Source organism: Syngnathus leptorhynchus, chromosome 17 (assembly GCF_054491065.1).
Source record: "Syngnathus leptorhynchus isolate UIUO chromosome 17, UIUO_Slep, whole genome shotgun sequence".
NCBI classification, from domain to species: Eukaryota; Metazoa; Chordata; class Actinopteri; order Syngnathiformes; family Syngnathidae; genus Syngnathus; species Syngnathus leptorhynchus.
The window spans coordinates 3,801,983-3,820,178 of NC_141211.1; the positions used below are offsets into that span (position 1 = coordinate 3,801,983).

Sequence of the window (18,196 nt, forward strand, 5' to 3'; positions counted from 1 at the left end):
ATGCAACTCGGAATGCATCCCATAGTCGCCGCTAGAAAGCTCAATTTGCCAGTTTTGGACATAACAACAGTGGCAGAGGCGACGACACTGCTCTCTAGAGGTAAAAGGTGGTCAATTTGTATTGTAAACGTTTTTAAGAAAATTATGAAAATGAATGTAAAGCAATTCACATTGAAAAATGTACAATTGGGGAGAATAAATATAAAAATGAATTTGAAATTAAATTATTTTTATAAATCTGCTACACTCACCACTTTTTGTATATATATATAAAAAAAGTAATTACAATAGAGCATTATTATTGTTGTTGTAAAAGTGCAACTAATGAAGTGTCCAGTCTTGTTTCAATTCTTTTTAAATGATTTTGGACACAACCCAAAAGCAGCTGCTCGGCCGTCCGCACAAAGCACAAATACAATCCAGTGGTGCTACTGGGATGTTTGTGAAGGGGGGCTGGGCTGGTTCAGTTTTGGGGGGGGGTTAATTACATTAATCCAAAACAAATAAGCTCTTGGCAGACCTTAAAAGAAGACACAAGCATGTGTCTTCTTCTTCTTGTGTCCTCCAAACCAAACCTCCAGCTTTGATGTTTTTTCTTCTCCTTTGGGCTCTCGACTTGGTTCCCCCCCCACCCTAATCTTTCACCACTGTTTTTTAGCTTCATATATCAGTGTGACTCAATGAGATGATTCGAAACTTCAATTGAAGCAATCGCTTAGAATCAATCATCATTTTTAAAATTGAAATTTGGACTCCAATGTCATTCACAATCGATTCTATTTTATTAATTGTGACTATCTGAGCGACATTCAAGATCTTGATGAGCTTTTTGAACGTTTTTTAGAATGACAACAACAAAAACTCAACAAATTCTGAATATGACAACATCTAAAACCGACACAGGCGCTCAGTGGCGAGAGACGTCCGCTTAGTCTTACAAACGTCCCTTCCCACAATATATCATCGGTGAAAAGGACGACCGTGATCATTATGATGATACGTTGAGCGAGCGCTGCAATTAGCTCTGACAGAGCATCTTATAAGCAGCTGTGGAACACAGCGGAATGACTTAAATACACGTTTGTGGTCAGAAAACCAACGCCAAGCCATGAAAATGACCAACGTAGACCAAACTGTAATTTAACAACCTTAAATAATTGTACTTTATGACCTAATATGGAAAGTACTTCGAAATCTTCAACCTGTCCACTAGGTAGCGCTATCACATTCAAATTAAAAAGTTGACGTTACATCACAGAAGAAGCTGTTGCTGACATTTAGTTATTAAATCATTTCGTAGGAATTTTAGAACAAAAATTCTCATTGTTATTTTGTGAACAAACTATCATACCACAGTGTACCTAATAAAGTGGACCTTTTAAGATGCATTCAAATGCGTGCAAAAGCCAAATACGAGGCCTCACCTGCAAGGTGTAGCGGCGTAGAGTCGAAATCGTGAAATTGCAAATTTCCTCGCTACTCTGTGTCTCCGGGCGGGGCGTCTCGGGTCGAGATACCACAACGCCCCTTTGATGTTAGAGGGACACCTGAGGGGGGCCAAAACGGAATAAATTACTCAATTATTCCCGGACGTACGCCGAGAGGCTCCACGTGGCGGTTTAATAGTTTGAGATGAAAAAAAAAAAAAATACAAAATAAAACTAAAAACACACATGTAGCTTCCATTCAGGATTAAAAGACAAGTTCTGTTAGCATGTAGCGCATAGCTTGCTACCGTTGCTTTGGTGGTTTCAAACTTTATCGATAACAGCGTATTAGAATCGAAAAAACATCAGATGATATGATATTTATGAATACATACACATACGTGTAACTCAGTAAAGTGACATTTGTATGATATCAAGAGTACGTAAATCAATAATGGCAAGCCAGGAGAGTTGAAGCACCCGAAAAGTGAAATAAATAAATATTTGATTTGTTTGTTTTGCTGAATGTGGCGATGACATGCGGTCGACATTGCCGGGAAAAAGAGCGAGAGCGGCGTCCTTCCTGTCGCTAAATCAGACGCCAGTGAAAATGTCACGGCGGTCTGAGTTGCACCGACTCTCACTCAGCTTGTGGGAGGTTTTTTATGTGATTGCAGATAGTGAATATGTATTTTCCATTTATGAAGGAAACGTAGCTGGTTAGGTCGAGATGTGAAGATAAGCTCGGCTGCACCTGGAGTGTTTTTTTTTGTTTTATGGAAAGTGAGGCGGTTGGGAGATGAAATTAAAGGTCATTGTTTCCTTCATAACAGAAGAATTTAATAGCAATGACTTTTATTCCTAGAATGGCTGGAAAATATAATCAACATAATTGTTTTTTTAAATATTAAAAATATTTTTTGCTAATTTTCAATTAAATAGATTCGAAAAAAAAAAAAAAAGGGACTTTTTGAGGCAATTTATGATTAAAGGAAAAATAATTAACTCAGGAAGGGAATGATATCCAAATATGAAACATTTTATGAATAAAGTTGAATTGATGAGCAGTTATTGATCACATGGAGGACCGTTTTTTTGCACGTTTTTCAATTTTCAGAGAGGCTCACTCAGAATCATTTAACCCCGATGACACAATGAACATTTTCTCTCCAACGGGAAACATTTGCTATTCATCCTTCATTCTGCGCTGTCAAAGCGATTCAACAAGTTTAAAGACTTCCAGTCCGGGATGACGGAGGGGAAGACCGGGAAGCAGTTTGGCCTTGGTGTGAACCGCCGCAAATGAGGACACAGAACGGAGGGGATGATGACACACGGCCGCATTTATCTCCAGTGGCTATAAATCTACACATCTGCTCATTTTCAAAATGTATTACTTGGGAGATTTCCTCTGTTAGGGTGACGCCGGTGTGGGAAACCTACGGCGCGTGGGCCATGTACGGGCCTTCAACCCAAGAGGGCTGGACAATTCTAATTGATATAGCAATGTAGTATTCAGTCAGTAGAAAAAATAATACAAATAAACCCATATTCAATCGCAATATTGAGGGGGGGAAAATTGGGATTTAGGATTGCGTCATGAATTTGATGGCCCTCCGTACAAAAAAATGTTTTCCCTTCCCAACTTTTTTTTGGCTACTAGTGCAAGGCGATGAAACACAGATGGAAGTAGGGATGTTGGATCACTGACATATTTATTTCGTATTTACGTAACGACAACAAGCTGTGTACTTTGGGCAAAGAATATAAAGAGAGACACATCTCTACGACTCCATCACCCCCGTAGCTGCTTTGTGACTCACGCTGTTGGCCAGCGTGCATCTTAAAAACCGCTCATTAATCACACGCAAGAGTTTAGCGAGGAAATAAATGGACAACACGTTTGATGTCACGTCAAAATGGAGCTATGAAGAGAGATCAATAACATAAAAATTCAATGAATAAAGTTGAAAATGTGGATGAGGGTTGTGGTCTGTCGTGCATTTGACTTTTGCAGATATGTCGCTTTACCCTGTGGTTAGAATAGTTAAGTGTACTAAAGTGGCACGCTCATTATAAAACCCCCCACGGGCATCAGACAACATGTCTTCTTAATTTTTTGAAGGTCTCGCTTTCTAATCCTTCACCAGAAAGAATTAAGTCTCGTGAACAAAATAGTGGTGAGTGTTGATCAAGTAAATACATTCTTTTAACTTTTACTTTTAAAATGAGGTCTACCCGTTTTTAATGTCAGGGTGACAATTGTAAATGTCAGTGCTTTACAATGAATATGAAAGCTACAGCGCATCAAAAAGTATATTATAGTACGTTATGTATGTTCAAATGAAGCATTCGATTGAGTTACTACAAAAAAAAAATCCTCTTCCGTACAAAAAGCGTCGCCAATTGCAGCAATGCCATTTTTAATCGTGCTAAATGTCTTCCCCTAGTGGCCAACATACAATACTGCAGCTTCAAATGTTGGCCATTATGTGGAAAAAAATGTCTTAAGAAAACTGCTTTTTTTGTGCCATAATCAATATTTTTTTTCCAGTCATGCACAACTTTGACATATACAGCAAACCTAGACAAAGACTGCTTTTCTATATATTACTATGACAGCATGCGGCTAATTTGATGGAAATGTTTATCGTAAATAAGATGTGAAAAAGTTTCTGATAGCCACATTAAAACTTGTGAATAACCTGTGGAGGAAAAATGTTCACGACCAACCCTAAACACATACGTGTGTATAATAAAAAAAAACATATATATATGTATAAATAGACAAAAAGGGGGTGGAAAAGTTTTCAACCTGTAGCAAAAAAAAAATAAAAAAAAAATATATATATATATATATATATATATATACCCCCTTTTTGTCTATTTACATGTTTTCATGAAGGATTGTGAGCTGAACTGCCTCAACAAATTCAAGGCTCCAATTCAAAGCCAAGCAGGAAATGTCAGCTTAGTTTGTCCCTCAAACCTTCAACTCTTGTCCCTGTTTGGACCAAAAGCACTGAAAAGAGTTTGACTCTGGAGATCCGTTGCGTTGTGTCGTAGCGCACCGGGGATTGTGGCGCGGCACGTCGCTACCTCGGAGCACCGTGCCGCGTCACCGCTGCAGCTTCAAGTGGCCGTCGGGGCGGCTCCTGAAAGGACCGCAAGAGTGCGCCCCGTCAGGCCGTCCCATTGGCATACTGGGACAGTTTGTTCTCCAAATCACAGATTCTCTTCTCTTGAGACAACACTGTGGCCTTCAGGTGCTGAATCTCTTCCAGAAGCCTCCCCAGCAGCTCGGGCTGCACCCACCAGGAAAGAGGAAACGAGGACGCAAGGACACAAAGGAGAGGAGGAGAAGAAACAGGAGGACATAATACAGGGGGAGACAAGGAGAGGAGGACAGCCACAGAAGGCGAGTCAGAAAATATGAAGGCCAGAGACTTGGTTGGTGCGAAAAATAGCCGTAGTGAAATAGTAAAACGAGAAGCGTTTGGAGTTTGGCGAGCGAGAAGGTGCAAACAGAAACGTCCTCCTTCCTGCTTATCGGCACACATGCGCGGCAAAATGAGGGACTGACCGGCAGGCTGGCGGCATCGCACGTGGACATGCTGCGGCGGGTAGCGGGCCTGGACTCCAGCAGGTTCTTCCGGGACACTTTGAGCTCGCGGCTCTTTGGCGGCACGTAGCCTTCCTTCATGGATATCAGCACGGGGTCTTGGTCGCGACCCTCCAGCCACTCGTCGGGCTCCATGGCGGGCTCCGGGCCGGCGGTGTCCGGGTACAGGTCGTCCTGGAAGAGGTCCGACTGCCCGAGGACATTTGAGTCAGCTCGAGTTGGTCGCTGGGCGGGATCCGCGAGGGCGGGACTTACTTTTCGAGGAACGGTCATTGTGATGGGTTCACACTTCTTGTCGTGCAGCTTGTACAACCTTAACGCAAATGCGAGCGGTGTGAGTCGTCCCCGTCGGATCGGATTGGCGGGCGTACGCGGCCTCACCTGGCGATCTCGCACTTGCTGACGTCCACGCCCCTCTTGGGCATGAAACCCATCCCTCGTTGCGGCTCTTTGCTGCTGAAGGTGTTGAGGTAGTGCACGTAGGGTGGCTCCTCGGTGATCTCAAAGTAGCGGATGCTACTGTCTCCCTGCGCACGTAACGTTTTGAGTCAACATGCCCCGGATGTGCACGTTACCTGGAGACGCACGTTACCTTGCCGCACAAGTACACCATGTTGGCGTCCGGGTCGTAATACGGTAACAGGACGCCATTGCTCGTGTCCAACTCCAGCAGTGCGAGTGGCTCCTCAAAATTGGTCTGAGCAGGATGAAGAAGTGTCAATTGAGTCACGGACTGCTTACAAAAATCATGAGCACGTACCGGGTCCCAGAGTCCCAGCTCCCTCTGGCTCATCCTGGTGAACCCTGTGGTGAAGATGTTCCCGTCTCTGGTGAAGATAGCTCTCATGGGTCGGATACCCTCGTGAGGAGCCAAACGTTCCTGTAGGTCACCGGGTCATGTTAATAAGGACCTCGCCGGCTCCTCTCTGACCACTCACCGCCACCACGTCGGCCTTGCGGGGGTCACAGACACGCAGGCGGCGGTCCTTGCAGGTGGTGCAGAACAAGCTTCCGTTCCTGTTCCAGCTGATGCTGTAGATGAGATCCGGGTGGTCGTCCATGGAGATGAGCGGCTCTCCCGTTCCCACGTTCCATACGATGATCAAATTATCGCTCCCTGCAGAGAGGCTGGTTCATTTCAACGATTCCGTATTGATGACCTCGTGTGTGCTTCCAACCCGCAGTCAGCAGGATGTTCCGCGTGGTCGGATGCCAGCTGACAATTCCCACGCGCTTGGAGTGACCCTCCAGTACCACGATAGGTTCGGTGAGGGGGCGTATCAGCGAGTGATCGGGAATCTGCCACACCTGCACAAAAGTGTCCATCACTTTCACGTCAACCGTTGATGTCCACGCATCGCTTACCATGGCCGTGCAGTCCTCCGAGCCACTGGCCAGCACGTTATCGTCATGGGGACACCAGTCGATATCCAGGACGGGCCCAGAATGTCCGATGACCAGAGGGTAGTTCTTGTCTACGCGACCCATCTGCGGAACAACCTCAGTCAATGTCACGACTCCTCCTTCATTTGGATAACGTACATCCCCGTTACTTGCCCTTTGTGTGTTGTGAACATGTGCGGCAACTTTATTAACACACACACACGAAAGAAAAGTATTTATAGTGAGTGATGAGGCCTGCAAGGGCACTGAAGAGGCATTGGGAGCCTCCTGGTGGTGGGGGGAGAATGGTAATTATTAATAGCCTGAAGTGACTCCAACGTTAAGCCATGTCCAAGCAGCCCAATAATATTGTTCACCTTGGGGGACATCATACAATGCTCAACTGACCTTTGCCAGCGGGATGACCAAGAAGGCTCCGCCCCCGCTTGACTCCACGATGACGGCAAGGAACTTGGGGTTGACAGCGCAGAAGGAACTGTCCCACGTCACCTTGGAAACGCGGATGTCGTCATAGCTCTGGTCGGCCTTGACGCTCTGGCCGAAAACGTGGCGGAATTTGCTCTGCCGCACGATGCTGCGACTCATGGCTGCAGGAGGCGGAGACTGTTGGGAGAAAGTCACAGAGGTCAAAAGTTTTGTTGGCATCATCACAAATGGAGATTTATTGATCATTTGTTGTTGTTTTTTTTCCCCATGTGTTGTGACAACAAGAGTTTTGCGGATCATTTAGTGTGACGGATGACTAGACCGAGTTGTGGAGATGATATAAGAAATCAGGTTTGCGGAAAAGCCTCAGGTAAAGAGAGGTTGCTCCTTCCTTTGCCCCCTTCCTAATTTAGACATGTAGTGCATGGCCACGCCCCCCACCCTGCAAGTCCTTCGCCCTAAATAGTCCCGGGGCCGAGTCAGTCTACTGTGGTGCGTTCACGTCCACGCACAACATGTGCGCGCATTCTAGCAGGGGGGGCGTCAATGCAAGAGTCTCTACGCTACTTTGTCAGTTGACGAAGATTAACAACATAAACTTTCCTTTTTAGCCCCAAAACTTCATCCACAACAACTTTAGTCAACCGACTGCAATGCAAACACACGCGCAGGCAAAAAGAAAGCTCACCTCAGGTTTTGGGGAGACCCCTCGACCCCGACTGCTTGTGGTTCTGGTTTGTTCAGCGTTGTCTGGCGCGGGCCGGTTGAGGCGACTGCGTGTGTCCTTCCCACACGACGACAGAAGAGGGGGGGGGGGGGGGGGGGGTCGACAGGGGGCGGGGGTGCATGGGATATGGATGACCGTCTATTTTGGAAGCAGCAGCTTGAGTTCGGAGAAAGGTGACGTCACTGCTCGGCCCTGCGAACGGTGTGGTACAACTAACAGCTGATGATGATCATGACGACAGGTTGAATATTGGATATTCGATATATTAAAAGTCACTCATAACTTGTGACATATGCTGCGGACTATTTCCAAGCCGCTTGGGACGTCTTGAAGATCCTTTAAGCCTTATGCATATTTCAAAACTGTAATGACTTAAAAATAATGCAATAAGCCGGTTACATCCATTTTAACAATTTAATGTTCACAGTAGAAGGACATGATATAAAAGAACATTGATAGCTTTAAATTAAAAATGAATTTCACTCACTAGCTCTTCCTACTGTCACATGACCCAGCAAGTAGCAACCTCATAACACATGAAACTAAAGCAAAATAAAAAAAAAAAATCATAAAAAAAATAATAAAGTGCTTGTATGACAGACCATACAGAAGTTTTGCTCTCCACACGCACACATGTAAGAAAGAATGGAAAAAAAAAAAAAAACTTGTGCTTCACAACCTCACAATTTTAAGGTATTTAAAAAAATGTAAAAAGACTTAAAAAGTCACGTATGACATCCCAGTGCAATAAGCATATGCGCACACACACGTGTGGCATCAGCACTTGATGAGGGAGGCGGAACATTTCAGGTGCGCGGCGGGCGGGCGGCTCACCGCTACTGAGGTACGAGTCATCAAGAAATCTACAAAATCATAATAAAAAAAACAACTCCTGATTGGCCTGACGCACAACCATGTGACCTGACTGATTGGCTGCATTCATGAGGCAAGTGGAAGAACAGCGGAAGGGTCGGAAACATTCCGGCAAACGTCAGCTGCAATCTTGAAACATCAAGTAGAAGAGGAAGGAGGAGGAATGTAATCGCTGCTTTCACCTTAACACCATTTCACCTTTCAAATCGTCCTCTTGGGTCACGTCGCTTAAGGCAAGCGGCACTGTTGTTGTGCTGCGGAGTACGTCTACATGGTGTGGTAGAGCGTGCCGAGTGTGCTTTTGGTGAGGCGTCTGACAGGGTGACTTCTTCCGTACTGCTGCCTGGAGGTGAAGAGCGGCGAGCTGGACAAGGAATGTCTGGGCCGGTGCGGGCTCTCCGCCTCGGATGGGGCGCCGGGTATTTGTTGGGCTGAGAAGGAAGCGTGGTGGACGCGCTGCTTTTTCAGATCCTCTGCACCCGCGTGCGAGGGCTGCTCCGCGGGGGGGCCTGCCGCCGTTGCGGCGTCCGTGTCGGCGTGGCTCAGCTCCCACTCGGTGAGATCGTCGGCGAGCAGCTCCAAGCAGCCCAACTTGGCTAACGAGGCCGAGCGCTTCATCAGCGAGGGCGGCGTGAGGCCGGCCCGGCGGATGCGAGCCTGCGCCTCGCGGACGCGCCTCTGCGTGCCTCCTCGCTTCCGATTGGCTCGAGCCACGCCTACGCTCACCTGTTGCAAGAAGGCGCCGAGCTGGCATAAAGTTTCCCAAGTCTCCCTCAAGATGACGCCGCCCCAGCCGGGTCCCGACGTGGCCTCCGGACGCAGGATGCTGACGGCGGACAGCCAGTCGCCGTCGCCGTTCCCCGCGGCGCGTTGGCCTCCGGGGGCTGCGATTGGCTGTGAGGCAGCGAGTTGCTGAGAGAGGGAGGGGCCTCCTGAGTGCGAGGGCGGGGACGAGGAGGGCGAGGTGCCGCGACAATCGGCGCGGCATTCTCGCTTCATCCGACGCTCCAGCTGGCGTGTCACGCGGCGGACCGAACCTCGCGTCCAATCCCTATAGAGCCGAGCGTCGTCGTCGTCGTCCTCCTCCTGTCCGCTCTTCACTTCCTGCTTTGGGCTCGGACAACGGACATCTCCGACCTCCACTCCCAGCTTGGACTTCCTGACTTCCTGGCCCCCGGTCTCCGATTGGCCTAGCTTGGACCAATCCGACCGCGTGGCCGGATCTGATCCGATGACCTGCATGGGAGTCGCCGTCTGCGCCAAAGAGAACAAAAAGAAAAAGAGTCACGAGTGTGGAAAACCTCCAAGCATGCCTTGCTATTTGAGACGGGCACCTTTTTTTTGGACTCATCTCCTGCCAGGCCGTCGGCAGGCGGTGGGGAATGTCGCGGCGTGCCGCCGTCGTCGTCTCTCGCCATCCATTTGAACTTTTCCCTGGCACTGAAGAAGTTGATGTGGTCGCTTTGCCCAAACAAGGCGCAGGTGAGGGTGTCTCCAGCGGCGGGGGGACCCCCGGCTGAAGCGTCCGGGATAGAGCAATCCGATTTCCAGACGGGCGACGGTGGAGGGGAGCCGCCGCACCGCTGTGAGGTCTCCGCTTCGGGCGGCGAGACGGACAGCGGGGGTGGCGTGTCGGGGGAGGCCGGCAAGTGGTGCAGGGTGGCGGGCGGGTGGGCTTGCCCCAGCGCGATACTCTGCGCCACCGTGACGGCGTCTGCGCGGGGGAGCTCAGGGACCACGGCGGCAGCCGTTGGCAGGAGTGACACGGTCGGATGCCGCTCTTCTTCTCTGGGCTCACGTAGACCGTTGGAGAAGGATGACGACGCAGGCCCGTCAGGCGCCGCCACGCCATCGCACGGTGGCGAGCTGAAAGGACGAGACGGCACGACGGGCCGGCGGGCGCCTCGCACCGCCGGCCCGATCCCCGACGACTCCAGCAGTTCTTTGACGGAATGTCCGGGAGGAGCGACGGACTGGTCGTCCGAGCGGCCCGGGCTCTGCGCTTGGGTGAAGGCCGCGCACAAAGGCTCGTGGTGCTCGGACAGGTCGCTGTCAGAGTGGGAACGCCAAAGCTTGTTGTGGCGCTGCTTGCTGCGGCACAAGACCGTGTCCTTTAGGGCGATTTTTCTCAACATCAGCCCGTGACGTGACTCACCTGGCCAGAAGGATGCCCTGGTACTCCTCCAGCTGCCTCATGAAAGACGGGTTGGGTTTGGTGACGGCTCGGCGCTCCTTGACGTGGTCGAAGGCCTTCCTCAGGTCCCAGCCGTACTCTTTCATGGCGTAGGCGATGACTGTGGCCGCCGAGCGACTGACTCCCATCTTGCAGTGCACCAGGCACTTGGTGTCACTCTTCCTGCCGACGCCAACGTGAGCCCTGAATCCATCTGAGCACGGCATGAGCGGATGAAACTTACTTGGCCCTGGTGATGAACTTGAAGGTGTCGTTCCAGTAGGCCAACAAATCGGTGGCTTCCTCGTCATACACCCGGATGTTGTGGTACTCGAAGACACCCGGGAAGAAGTTGTCGATCTCCCGCGTCACATTCAGGATGTAGTGGACTCTGCGTGACAGACTCTAAATAAAGCCTGCTCAAAAGTCATCTGCGGACTTGTCTCCTCACCCGCTGCTCTGCAACTCCTCCAAATTGGACGCGTTCCACTCAGAGCCCTGGAAGAAGAAAAAGTTGGTTGAACAAAAAAGCGGCGCCGCGGGTCCTCCGAGTGAACTCGGGATGAGCGGTCACATTTGCACCTACCAAGAAGACGTGGTCAAAGATCTGCGTGGGACTGTCCATCTGGCCCAGAATGACGATCATCTCGTTGTCGATGTACTCCTTGAACTCGCGCAGGTTGCACGTCATGTGCATTTCCAGCTCCGTGCGGATCTGCGGCCACAAGGGGAGCAACTTTGAGGACACCGAGACATTTTCGCCAAATTGCTAACGTTGGCACGACTCACCTCCTTACAGGTGACGTTCTCCAGGTCTTTCTGCATCATGATCTCCCTCAAACTACTCTTGATCTGGCGCTCTGTCATCTCGCGTTCGGTGGGCCTGCGGGCGGACGCAAGCGCGTGGAGGTCACGTGATCCGTCGCCGCCCACCGCGCTCACCTGCCGCCACTTACGTTTCAGAGAAGAGGACGGGAGAGTCGGCGCGGTGCGAGTGCAGGTCCCGCATGGCGTTCCATTCATTGATGCGGGCCTGGTCGGACGAGACGCGGCTCTGGTAGTAACTGACCCAGGTGAGGAACAAGCTTCCCGGAAAGTAGTTGTGACATCGTGCCACCTCGCAGGCTTTGTGCAGCGACTGAAGCGCCGACCTGCCGGCGAGCAACAGGACTCAGTGGAACGTTTTGGACGGCCGCGCAACGCAGCGCGCCGACTCACCACATGGCCTGCACCGAAACGGGCTTGAAGACGTGCACTCTGCCGTCGGTGGACACGCTGAAGCCTCTGCGGGGAAGGCGAGACAGTATTAGGAAGAGTATCCTGCTGAGGATGACAAGGGTGGGTGAGCCCATACCCGTCTCCGTCCAGATGGATCAGGGTATCGCTCCACAGGGGAAGAACCAAGCCCACGGAACACGAGCTGAGGAGCAGAGGGTCATGTGGCAAGTCAAGCGACACGCGACGGCCTGTTGATTCGCCGACACCACTTACCTGTCCACGGGACTGAAGTCCACCCCGAGGACCAAGCTCTCCTCCGTGTCCTGCCGCCCATTGGTGGACACCACCACCATGTAGCGCGTCAGAGCATGGACGCTCTCCAGTCGCACCGCCTGGATTGGGAAACCACACTGTTGAAATCCAACACGTAGCCTCACGTGGTTTGTGTGTGCTGCATACGCACCAGTTTGATGTTGTCCTCTGGTCTGAGGACCGTAAACATGGTCTGGAGATGTTGCTGGATGTCTCCTAAGGGAAAACGCAAGAACGTTGTCCATATGTAGATAGCTTTTTAGCCTATATGGCTACATGGATTACAACTCAAGCAAATATGTCTTCACCTGCATGTTTGCTACGCAGCTGCGAGAAGCGGGATCCGCAAGAAGACGAGGAGCCATTTCCCCGAGGCAAGAAAAGTGCCGCCCCTTTCACGGTCAGGAAACTTTCACTGATGCTGGACACATCAGAATGATCAAGAATGAGCATGTCATTTTGATTCAATCCCATCACAAAAAAGAAAGGAAACTTCTTAACACTACAACCAGCAAAGCCAAAGTGGCCAGATGGCACACAAATGCCAACCTGAGTCACTGACTCATTGCTGCCCTCTGCTGGCCACGTAGACGATAACACCCTCACCAAAGCCAGCTGAGGAGTGTGCGGGCATGTTCTCACAGTGCCAGTGGTTTTGAGGACTGTAAGCAGCTACGAATACGTGTGGAGTGGAACAGGACGAGCGAGATTCCAAAATGATCGCATGTTTGTGTTTCTTGTTACTGATGTGTGCCCAGACAATCACCAAAAAAAGAAAATGACCTTTGACCATTCTGTTTTTGTTTTTTGGTGTGCTTTTTTTTTTTTTTTGCCTGACCTGCGAGGTTGAGAGCGTCGATCATCCTCCCCGCTGCCAGACTCCTGAATGGAAAAAAGGAGACCATCATTACTTACACATTTAAGGAGGTTCGATGCCACTTTTTCTCCCGATCAGTACAGGTAATCAACTCACGAATCCTCACCGAGGATTAGAGGTGTCAAATTTAATGATAATTAAAATTAATCGATAATCAAGTATCAAAATCAGCAACTATTTGAAACAGAGTATTTCGTAAGGCCATTTTTTTTATTGTATTTAAAATGATCCAAGTGATTTGACATCATCCTTCTCATGTCTGGGCTGGTCCACTTAACTCCAAAGTTGTGAAGAGAAGTAACAAGGATTTAATTTGTTCAAAACAGTAGACCAGCATTCCAGAGCACAACTTGTTACACTTGAATGGTTTACACGATATTGCAATTGTTTCTTATGAAAGGAAACTAAATTTCAAATGACGTGTGTGAACCTTGACGACGTGCACGCGCCTAAGCACCCACTCTCCTGCTCTGCACGCACGCACGCGCGCAAGACAAACAGGAAGAGGGAGGCACACATGCGAAAAGACTTTGCGACGCCAAACGAGGGTCAACGCAGAGGAAATCACAACACGAATCACACGTTCTCCCCTTTGATTTTACAAGACACGACGCAAGTTGAATGAAGACAAGACAGAATTAGGACTGGCAACTTTGGGGCCCGGTCGAGGCGGTTCCACCGACCGGAGGTGCCTTGACCCCCCCCCCCCCTTTCCCCTCAAATAAAGAGCAAAACATGCTGCAAGCACGCTGTTCATATTCTACGTTATCCTTTCAAGCACAACCACACCGCCTTGTTTACAATGTCCCGATCCATTCAATAGACTAGTCTATGCAAGCCAGCAGATTTGGGAGCGACCAGCTGCCATGCTGGCGCATGCGCACCAGCACAAAGGCCAGCTTCGATTGTGACGGTCGGCAGCCGCGAAAATAAAAACGTCCAAAAGCAAGAGGGGGAACTCCGTGCATCAAGTAATCTTAGCACAGAGCCGGCGAACAAGTTCTTACCGAAACGCAGGGGCTGGAGGTGGCGCTGGGGGTCGGGGAACGCTGCACGGTCACCAGCGCCATTCAGCGAGCCGGACGCCGACACCTGAGCACCGAGAGCATAATCAATGGCCGACGGGAGACGGAAGCAGGTGAACGGCAGCTTCGTCGTCGTCTGCTGTCATCGCCCCCTTCGCTGCTCCATAGTGGTGGCCGCGCTGGCTCGCTCGGGAGTACCCGGCTGCTGTTGGAGCGTGTTGGACTGCTTGACGTTTTCTCCCCGCCCGCCCCTGCTGAGCTGCCTGCGTCTGCTGAGCTGCCGCGCATGCGCACTGCGGCCGCCGAAAACAACTTTCTTATTAAATCCTCGTCACGCACGCACATTCACAATATACGGAATGCATTTTATTTACGACAGTAACTAACCCACGTCAAAGGGATGGCGTCTAAACAATCACAACGAATTAGAATGAACTTCCAAAACACAGTACATTAGACACGCACAATACTCCAAAATTTGAATATTTACATACATTGATATATTCCAAAGCATATACAACTATAAGAAGGCTATATAATTTACTATTGTACTAATATTACGGTTCTTAATATATTTACTATTATTACTATATTATGTGTATATTTATGTAGTGTGTTGGGGTACTGTCGCCCTCTAGTGGAAAAATGTAAAAACTACCTTACCGTTTCAACAGTTGCGTTTCGTCAAAAAATATTTCGATCATCGTATAGCGAGGAAACAAATCACCCATTCATTCAATCTTGCATCGATCAATTTTCAATTAAATCATGAATATAACTATAATTTGTCTGTTTTTTTTTAATGGCACAATTTAAAAATGTGTCGAATATGCCACGCAAGTATTGAGCTCGAGCACACAAAGATGGCGGTCCCTGGTAAACAGTAAGTGGAAGCTAACATACGCAAGTAGACGATTTGTGCGGTTTAGGCTTTTTAAAAATTGAAATGAAAGATTTAACATGATTTGCTGTTCTTCACTGTTTTTGTGGTGAAGCAGCTTTGAAATTGTTTACTGCCCCAGTTGCTAATCGAGCTAACGACGTGCAAAATGGAGATGCACTAGCATTCAAAAGATCACAAGAATCAGCCTAATGGGCTGCTTTTGCTTATTTCAACCGTCGTTTTGCTTCCTTGGTGCTCGTGAGGATTGTGTTTACAAATCAACTGTGACTTTTGTACTTACTCAGGTACGGGCTCATCCTGCCTCAGAAGAAATGCTTGAAGACAACACGTCTCCAGAAACTTTGTGTGTTTGGGGATGACTCCGATGATGAGGTGGTGCAATCAATCCACAAATGGTTATTTGCATGGACGATATTTTCATTTAAAAACACAATCCAAATGAATGCTTTTATTGAATCAGACATCTGTTGGCGAGAGTCTTCAAAAAGAAGCAGCCAAGAAAAAGACGATGAGGCAGGTGAGGCCAACACCGGCTTGGGACGTGATTAATAAAATGGCTATTGATGTGTGTGTTTGTGCAGACTCAGCTGGAGATGAAGAAGGCCCTGGAGGAGGACAGCACCGTCTATGACTACGATGCCGTGTATGATGACATTCAAAAACAGAGACTAGACAACAGTAAAAAGGTTTTGTCAGGACCGGAGAAGAAGGTATTTAGTTACCCAAACCAATCTGTGTTATTTTTTTTTGTACTCCAGAAAGTAAAAATGTTTTTGCATTTGCAGCCTAAGTATATCCATCAGCTGATGAAGGCTGTGGACAGCAGGAAGAAGGAGCAGGAGCGCCGAGAGGAGCGGAAGATCCAGAAGGAGCGCGAAGCGGAGGGCAACCAGTTTGCTGACAAGGAGGCCTACGTCACAATGGCCTACAAACGCAAGCTGCAGGAGCAGAAGGAGGAAGAGGAACGCGCGAAGCATGAGGCTGCTATTGAAGGTTAGGCCCAGTAACATCACAGTCCACTCTCAAACCGCTAACACGTGACAAAATATGTCCAAAATAAACAATATGGCACCTTGATTGAATGATACTTTTATTGTCTTTCTCACCAGCCGCTTTGGACGTGAGGAAACAAAATGATCTGAGTGGTTTCTACAGACATCTTCTCAATCAGACTGTAGGAGAGGAAGCCATCCCGGATCGCTTGGCTAACAAGTATGTGTTTCTTCAGAAACAAATTTTTCTTAATACATTATATATATTTTATGAATACACATTTTTTTTTGTGGGCTCTTGCATAGAAGTCAAAAGTCTGAAGATGGAGGGATCCCAGAAACATCTCAAACGAGTCATGAAATCACATCAAGTGATGGAGAAGCACATGAGGAAAAGCACAGCAAGACCTCTTCACATTCCAAACGCCATTATAGACAGAGGTCACCGTCATCCAGCAGTGACCACGAGCGGGAGAGAGAGGCGCAGAGAAAGAAAGAGCCGGAGAAGGATGAGGAACGCAGCAGCAGGAGAGACCGTGACAGAGACGGTCACAGACGTCGAGACGAGCCGAGGGAAAAAGGTGACAGGAGGAAGTCTGATGAAGATAAAGGGAGAGAGGAAGAGGTGCGGGGGAAAGACAAAGGCGAAGCGGCTGGAGAAGAGAAGGATGAAGGTGAGAAGGAAGGCCAAACAGAGGAGACCAAGGTCAATAAGTTTGCAAAGCGTTCCAATGAGCAGACGTTGAGCTCGGCCAGAGATCGATACCTCGCCCGCCAGATGGCTCGCTCCACCGCCAAGAGCTACATCGAGCGCGAAGAAGACTGACGCACGACTTTGCAACCATTTTCACTTTGCAATCATTTTCACAACAAATGAACTGCAGATAATATAAATAAAGAGGCAACGTTAAGAAAAAAAAAAGTTTGTTTCCACTGGTTTTTATTCAGTTACTTAAGGTCAGACAAGACATGTTGCAAAAAATAAAAAAAAATAAAAAAGCTTCATTCGGAGCTTTGCTTCTCCATCACTAATTGGCACTGAAGCCAACGACTCCGTCAACCTGCAATGGGGAAAAGTCACAATTACTGCCATGAAATATTGCAGTCTTACAACCTGTTGAGCCCGTTTAGTGTTCAGAAAAGTGAATATCACCACTGAGCATCTGACGGTAATTCCAGCTTTTTCACTTTGAATTTCATCACAACACACTAAATTAGTTAGATTTAAAGTCTGCATCTAGTGCCATTTACTCTGGCATCAAATGTGAGCTACTTACATGCACGTAACGTGCGGGAGTTGAGCAGCAAAGGCGGAGTGGATTTTCAGTCTTTAGGAAACTAAAGAAGAAGAAAAAAAAGAAGAAAAAAAACTCAAATCTTCGCAGCCTCTACATCAATGTGCACAACATTCCATTGTTTCAAAGTTCAGAAAACTGAGTCACCACTAAACATCTGTCGGTAATTCCAGCTGTTTCAGTTGTTATTTCATCATATCAGGTTAATTCATGAATAAAGAAAAACAAATGTTTTAATACCTTTAATTGCTCCAAAACATACGATCTCGTATCACGTTGTTCATCTGGACATGTGACCTGTTTTGGGAAAATCAATACTTTTATCATGTACAATTAGGATTGACAAGCACGTATTAACTGTTACCATGGCGACTCAGAACCGTGATTAAAAAAAAACATCGTCAGTTATCGCATCGGACGGCACTTCCTATTCACAAATTTCATCATTGCCACGTTCATCTGAATTCAAGAAGACGTTAAAACGCTCACCTCTAAACTTCCATCGTGTCCATCAATTGGAAGGCAAAATCGCCAAGGTCAAACAATGCGACGTTTCACCACCTGAAAACATGTCATATCTTTAAACCATACGTATCCAGAAAAAAGTTTCGATGTCTTATTTGGAGATGATCAGAGCAAAAGCTCACCATGGTATCACGTTTTCCATCGTCGAGTCCACGTGGTCAACATGTTCAACTTTAACTAGCGAAATTCAACATTTGACTCGCACAATCAATAGCACTAACATTTACAAGTTAGTGGGAGTTATTTGCTGGCATTTTTTTCTTCTTTTTCTTTCGTCCTTCATCTTTCCTTTTAGCCAGCATGACTGAGCACACGCACGGCTTAAGCAAGAAAGACCGAAAGCGCGACAACTGCGCTTATTTAATAGCCAAGATGTCGCATGCATATGACGTCACC

General features: G+C 48.0%; 3 protein-coding genes, 1 long non-coding RNA gene and 3 other non-coding genes across 9 annotated transcripts; 1 reads left to right on the forward strand and 6 right to left on the reverse strand.

Annotated features, from left to right (window-relative positions):
• Positions 1-4,306: 4,306 nt before the first annotated feature.
• On the reverse strand, positions 4,307-7,038 carry coro6 (coronin 6). Its single transcript, XM_085935693.1, has 10 exons — positions 6,841-7,038; positions 6,415-6,537; positions 6,228-6,357; positions 5,988-6,166; positions 5,810-5,929; positions 5,642-5,746; positions 5,431-5,576; positions 5,305-5,362; positions 5,011-5,238; positions 4,307-4,732 (listed from the first exon to the last, which is right to left on the reverse strand). The coding sequence occupies exons 1-10, from the start codon at positions 7,036-7,038 to the stop codon at positions 4,610-4,612; spliced, it is 1,410 nt and encodes a 469-aa protein (XP_085791819.1). The 3' UTR covers positions 4,307-4,609.
• Positions 7,039-8,006: 968 nt separating this feature from the next.
• On the reverse strand, positions 8,007-14,318 carry ssh2b (slingshot protein phosphatase 2b). Its single transcript, XM_085935870.1, has 15 exons — positions 14,067-14,318; positions 13,021-13,064; positions 12,491-12,603; positions 12,334-12,398; positions 12,144-12,262; positions 12,007-12,072; positions 11,871-11,936; positions 11,609-11,803; positions 11,442-11,535; positions 11,239-11,367; positions 11,104-11,150; positions 10,897-11,043; positions 10,635-10,835; positions 9,814-10,570; positions 8,007-9,733 (listed from the first exon to the last, which is right to left on the reverse strand). The coding sequence occupies exons 1-15, from the start codon at positions 14,127-14,129 to the stop codon at positions 8,747-8,749; spliced, it is 3,093 nt and encodes a 1,030-aa protein (XP_085791996.1). The 5' UTR covers positions 14,130-14,318; the 3' UTR covers positions 8,007-8,746.
• A 550-nt stretch (positions 14,319-14,868) lies between these two features.
• Positions 14,869-16,906, forward strand: nsrp1 (nuclear speckle splicing regulatory protein 1). 3 transcript variants are annotated; one of them, XM_085935872.1, is made up of 7 exons: positions 14,877-14,967; positions 15,273-15,360; positions 15,449-15,505; positions 15,570-15,698; positions 15,774-15,981; positions 16,098-16,200; positions 16,287-16,905. In XM_085935872.1, exons 1-7 carry the CDS (start codon positions 14,903-14,905, stop codon positions 16,804-16,806), a joined length of 1,170 nt encoding a protein of 389 aa, XP_085791998.1. In that variant the 5' UTR covers positions 14,877-14,902; the 3' UTR covers positions 16,807-16,905. The 3 variants fall into 3 exon arrangements, with proteins under 3 accessions (XP_085791997.1, XP_085791998.1, XP_085791999.1); XM_085935873.1 differs by having other exon boundaries at positions 15,449-15,501; XM_085935871.1 differs by having other exon boundaries at positions 14,869-14,967; positions 15,570-15,981; positions 16,287-16,906.
• On the reverse strand, positions 16,904-18,124 carry LOC147043153 (uncharacterized). The gene is made up of 5 exons (XR_015068689.1): positions 17,923-18,124; positions 17,765-17,836; positions 17,516-17,572; positions 17,258-17,318; positions 16,904-17,041 (listed from the first exon to the last, which is right to left on the reverse strand). It is a non-coding gene; the product is annotated as an uncharacterized LOC147043153 (long non-coding RNA).
• LOC147043154 (small nucleolar RNA SNORD65) lies at positions 17,113-17,185 on the reverse strand. Its single transcript, XR_015068811.1, has one exon. It is a non-coding gene; the product is annotated as a small nucleolar RNA SNORD65 (small nucleolar RNA).
• Positions 17,404-17,474, reverse strand: LOC147043155 (small nucleolar RNA SNORD65). The gene has a single exon (XR_015068810.1). It is a non-coding gene; the product is annotated as a small nucleolar RNA SNORD65 (small nucleolar RNA).
• On the reverse strand, positions 17,647-17,726 carry LOC147043156 (small nucleolar RNA SNORD49). Its single transcript, XR_015068809.1, has one exon. It is a non-coding gene; the product is annotated as a small nucleolar RNA SNORD49 (small nucleolar RNA).
• Positions 18,125-18,196: the final 72 nt, after the last annotated feature.

What these genes read in the sequence shown, in the direction of transcription:
- coro6 (XM_085935693.1), bottom strand. Translation starts at nt 7,038, where the DNA reads ATGAGTCGCAGCATCGTGCGGCAGAGCAAATTCCGCCACGTTTTCGGC. An exon ending in AGCAAGTGCGAGATCGCCAG is followed by an intron (nt 5,363 to 5,430) that starts GTGAGGCCGCGT and finishes ATTTGCGTTAAG; the next exon opens with GTTGTACAAGCTGCACGACA. An exon ending in CAATGACCGTTCCTCGAAAA is followed by an intron (nt 5,239 to 5,304) that starts GTAAGTCCCGCC and finishes GTCCTCGGGCAG; the next exon opens with TCGGACCTCTTCCAGGACGA.
- ssh2b (XM_085935870.1), bottom strand. Translation starts at nt 14,129, where the DNA reads ATGGCGCTGGTGACCGTGCAGCGTTCCCCGACCCCCAGCGCCACCTCC. An exon ending in GCTGCGTAGCAAACATGCAG is followed by an intron (nt 12,399 to 12,490) that starts GTGAAGACATAT and finishes GTTTTCCCTTAG; the next exon opens with GAGACATCCAGCAACATCTC. An exon ending in GAGGAGTTGCAGAGCAGCGG is followed by an intron (nt 11,044 to 11,103) that starts GTGAGGAGACAA and finishes TCTGTCACGCAG; the next exon opens with AGTCCACTACATCCTGAATG.
- nsrp1 (XM_085935871.1), top strand. Translation starts at nt 14,903, where the DNA reads ATGTGTCGAATATGCCACGCAAGTATTGAGCTCGAGCACACAAAGATG. An exon ending in ATGGCGGTCCCTGGTAAACA is followed by an intron (nt 14,968 to 15,272) that starts GTAAGTGGAAGC and finishes GTACTTACTCAG; the next exon opens with GTACGGGCTCATCCTGCCTC. An exon ending in AGAAAAAGACGATGAGGCAG is followed by an intron (nt 15,506 to 15,569) that starts GTGAGGCCAACA and finishes GTGTTTGTGCAG; the next exon opens with ACTCAGCTGGAGATGAAGAA.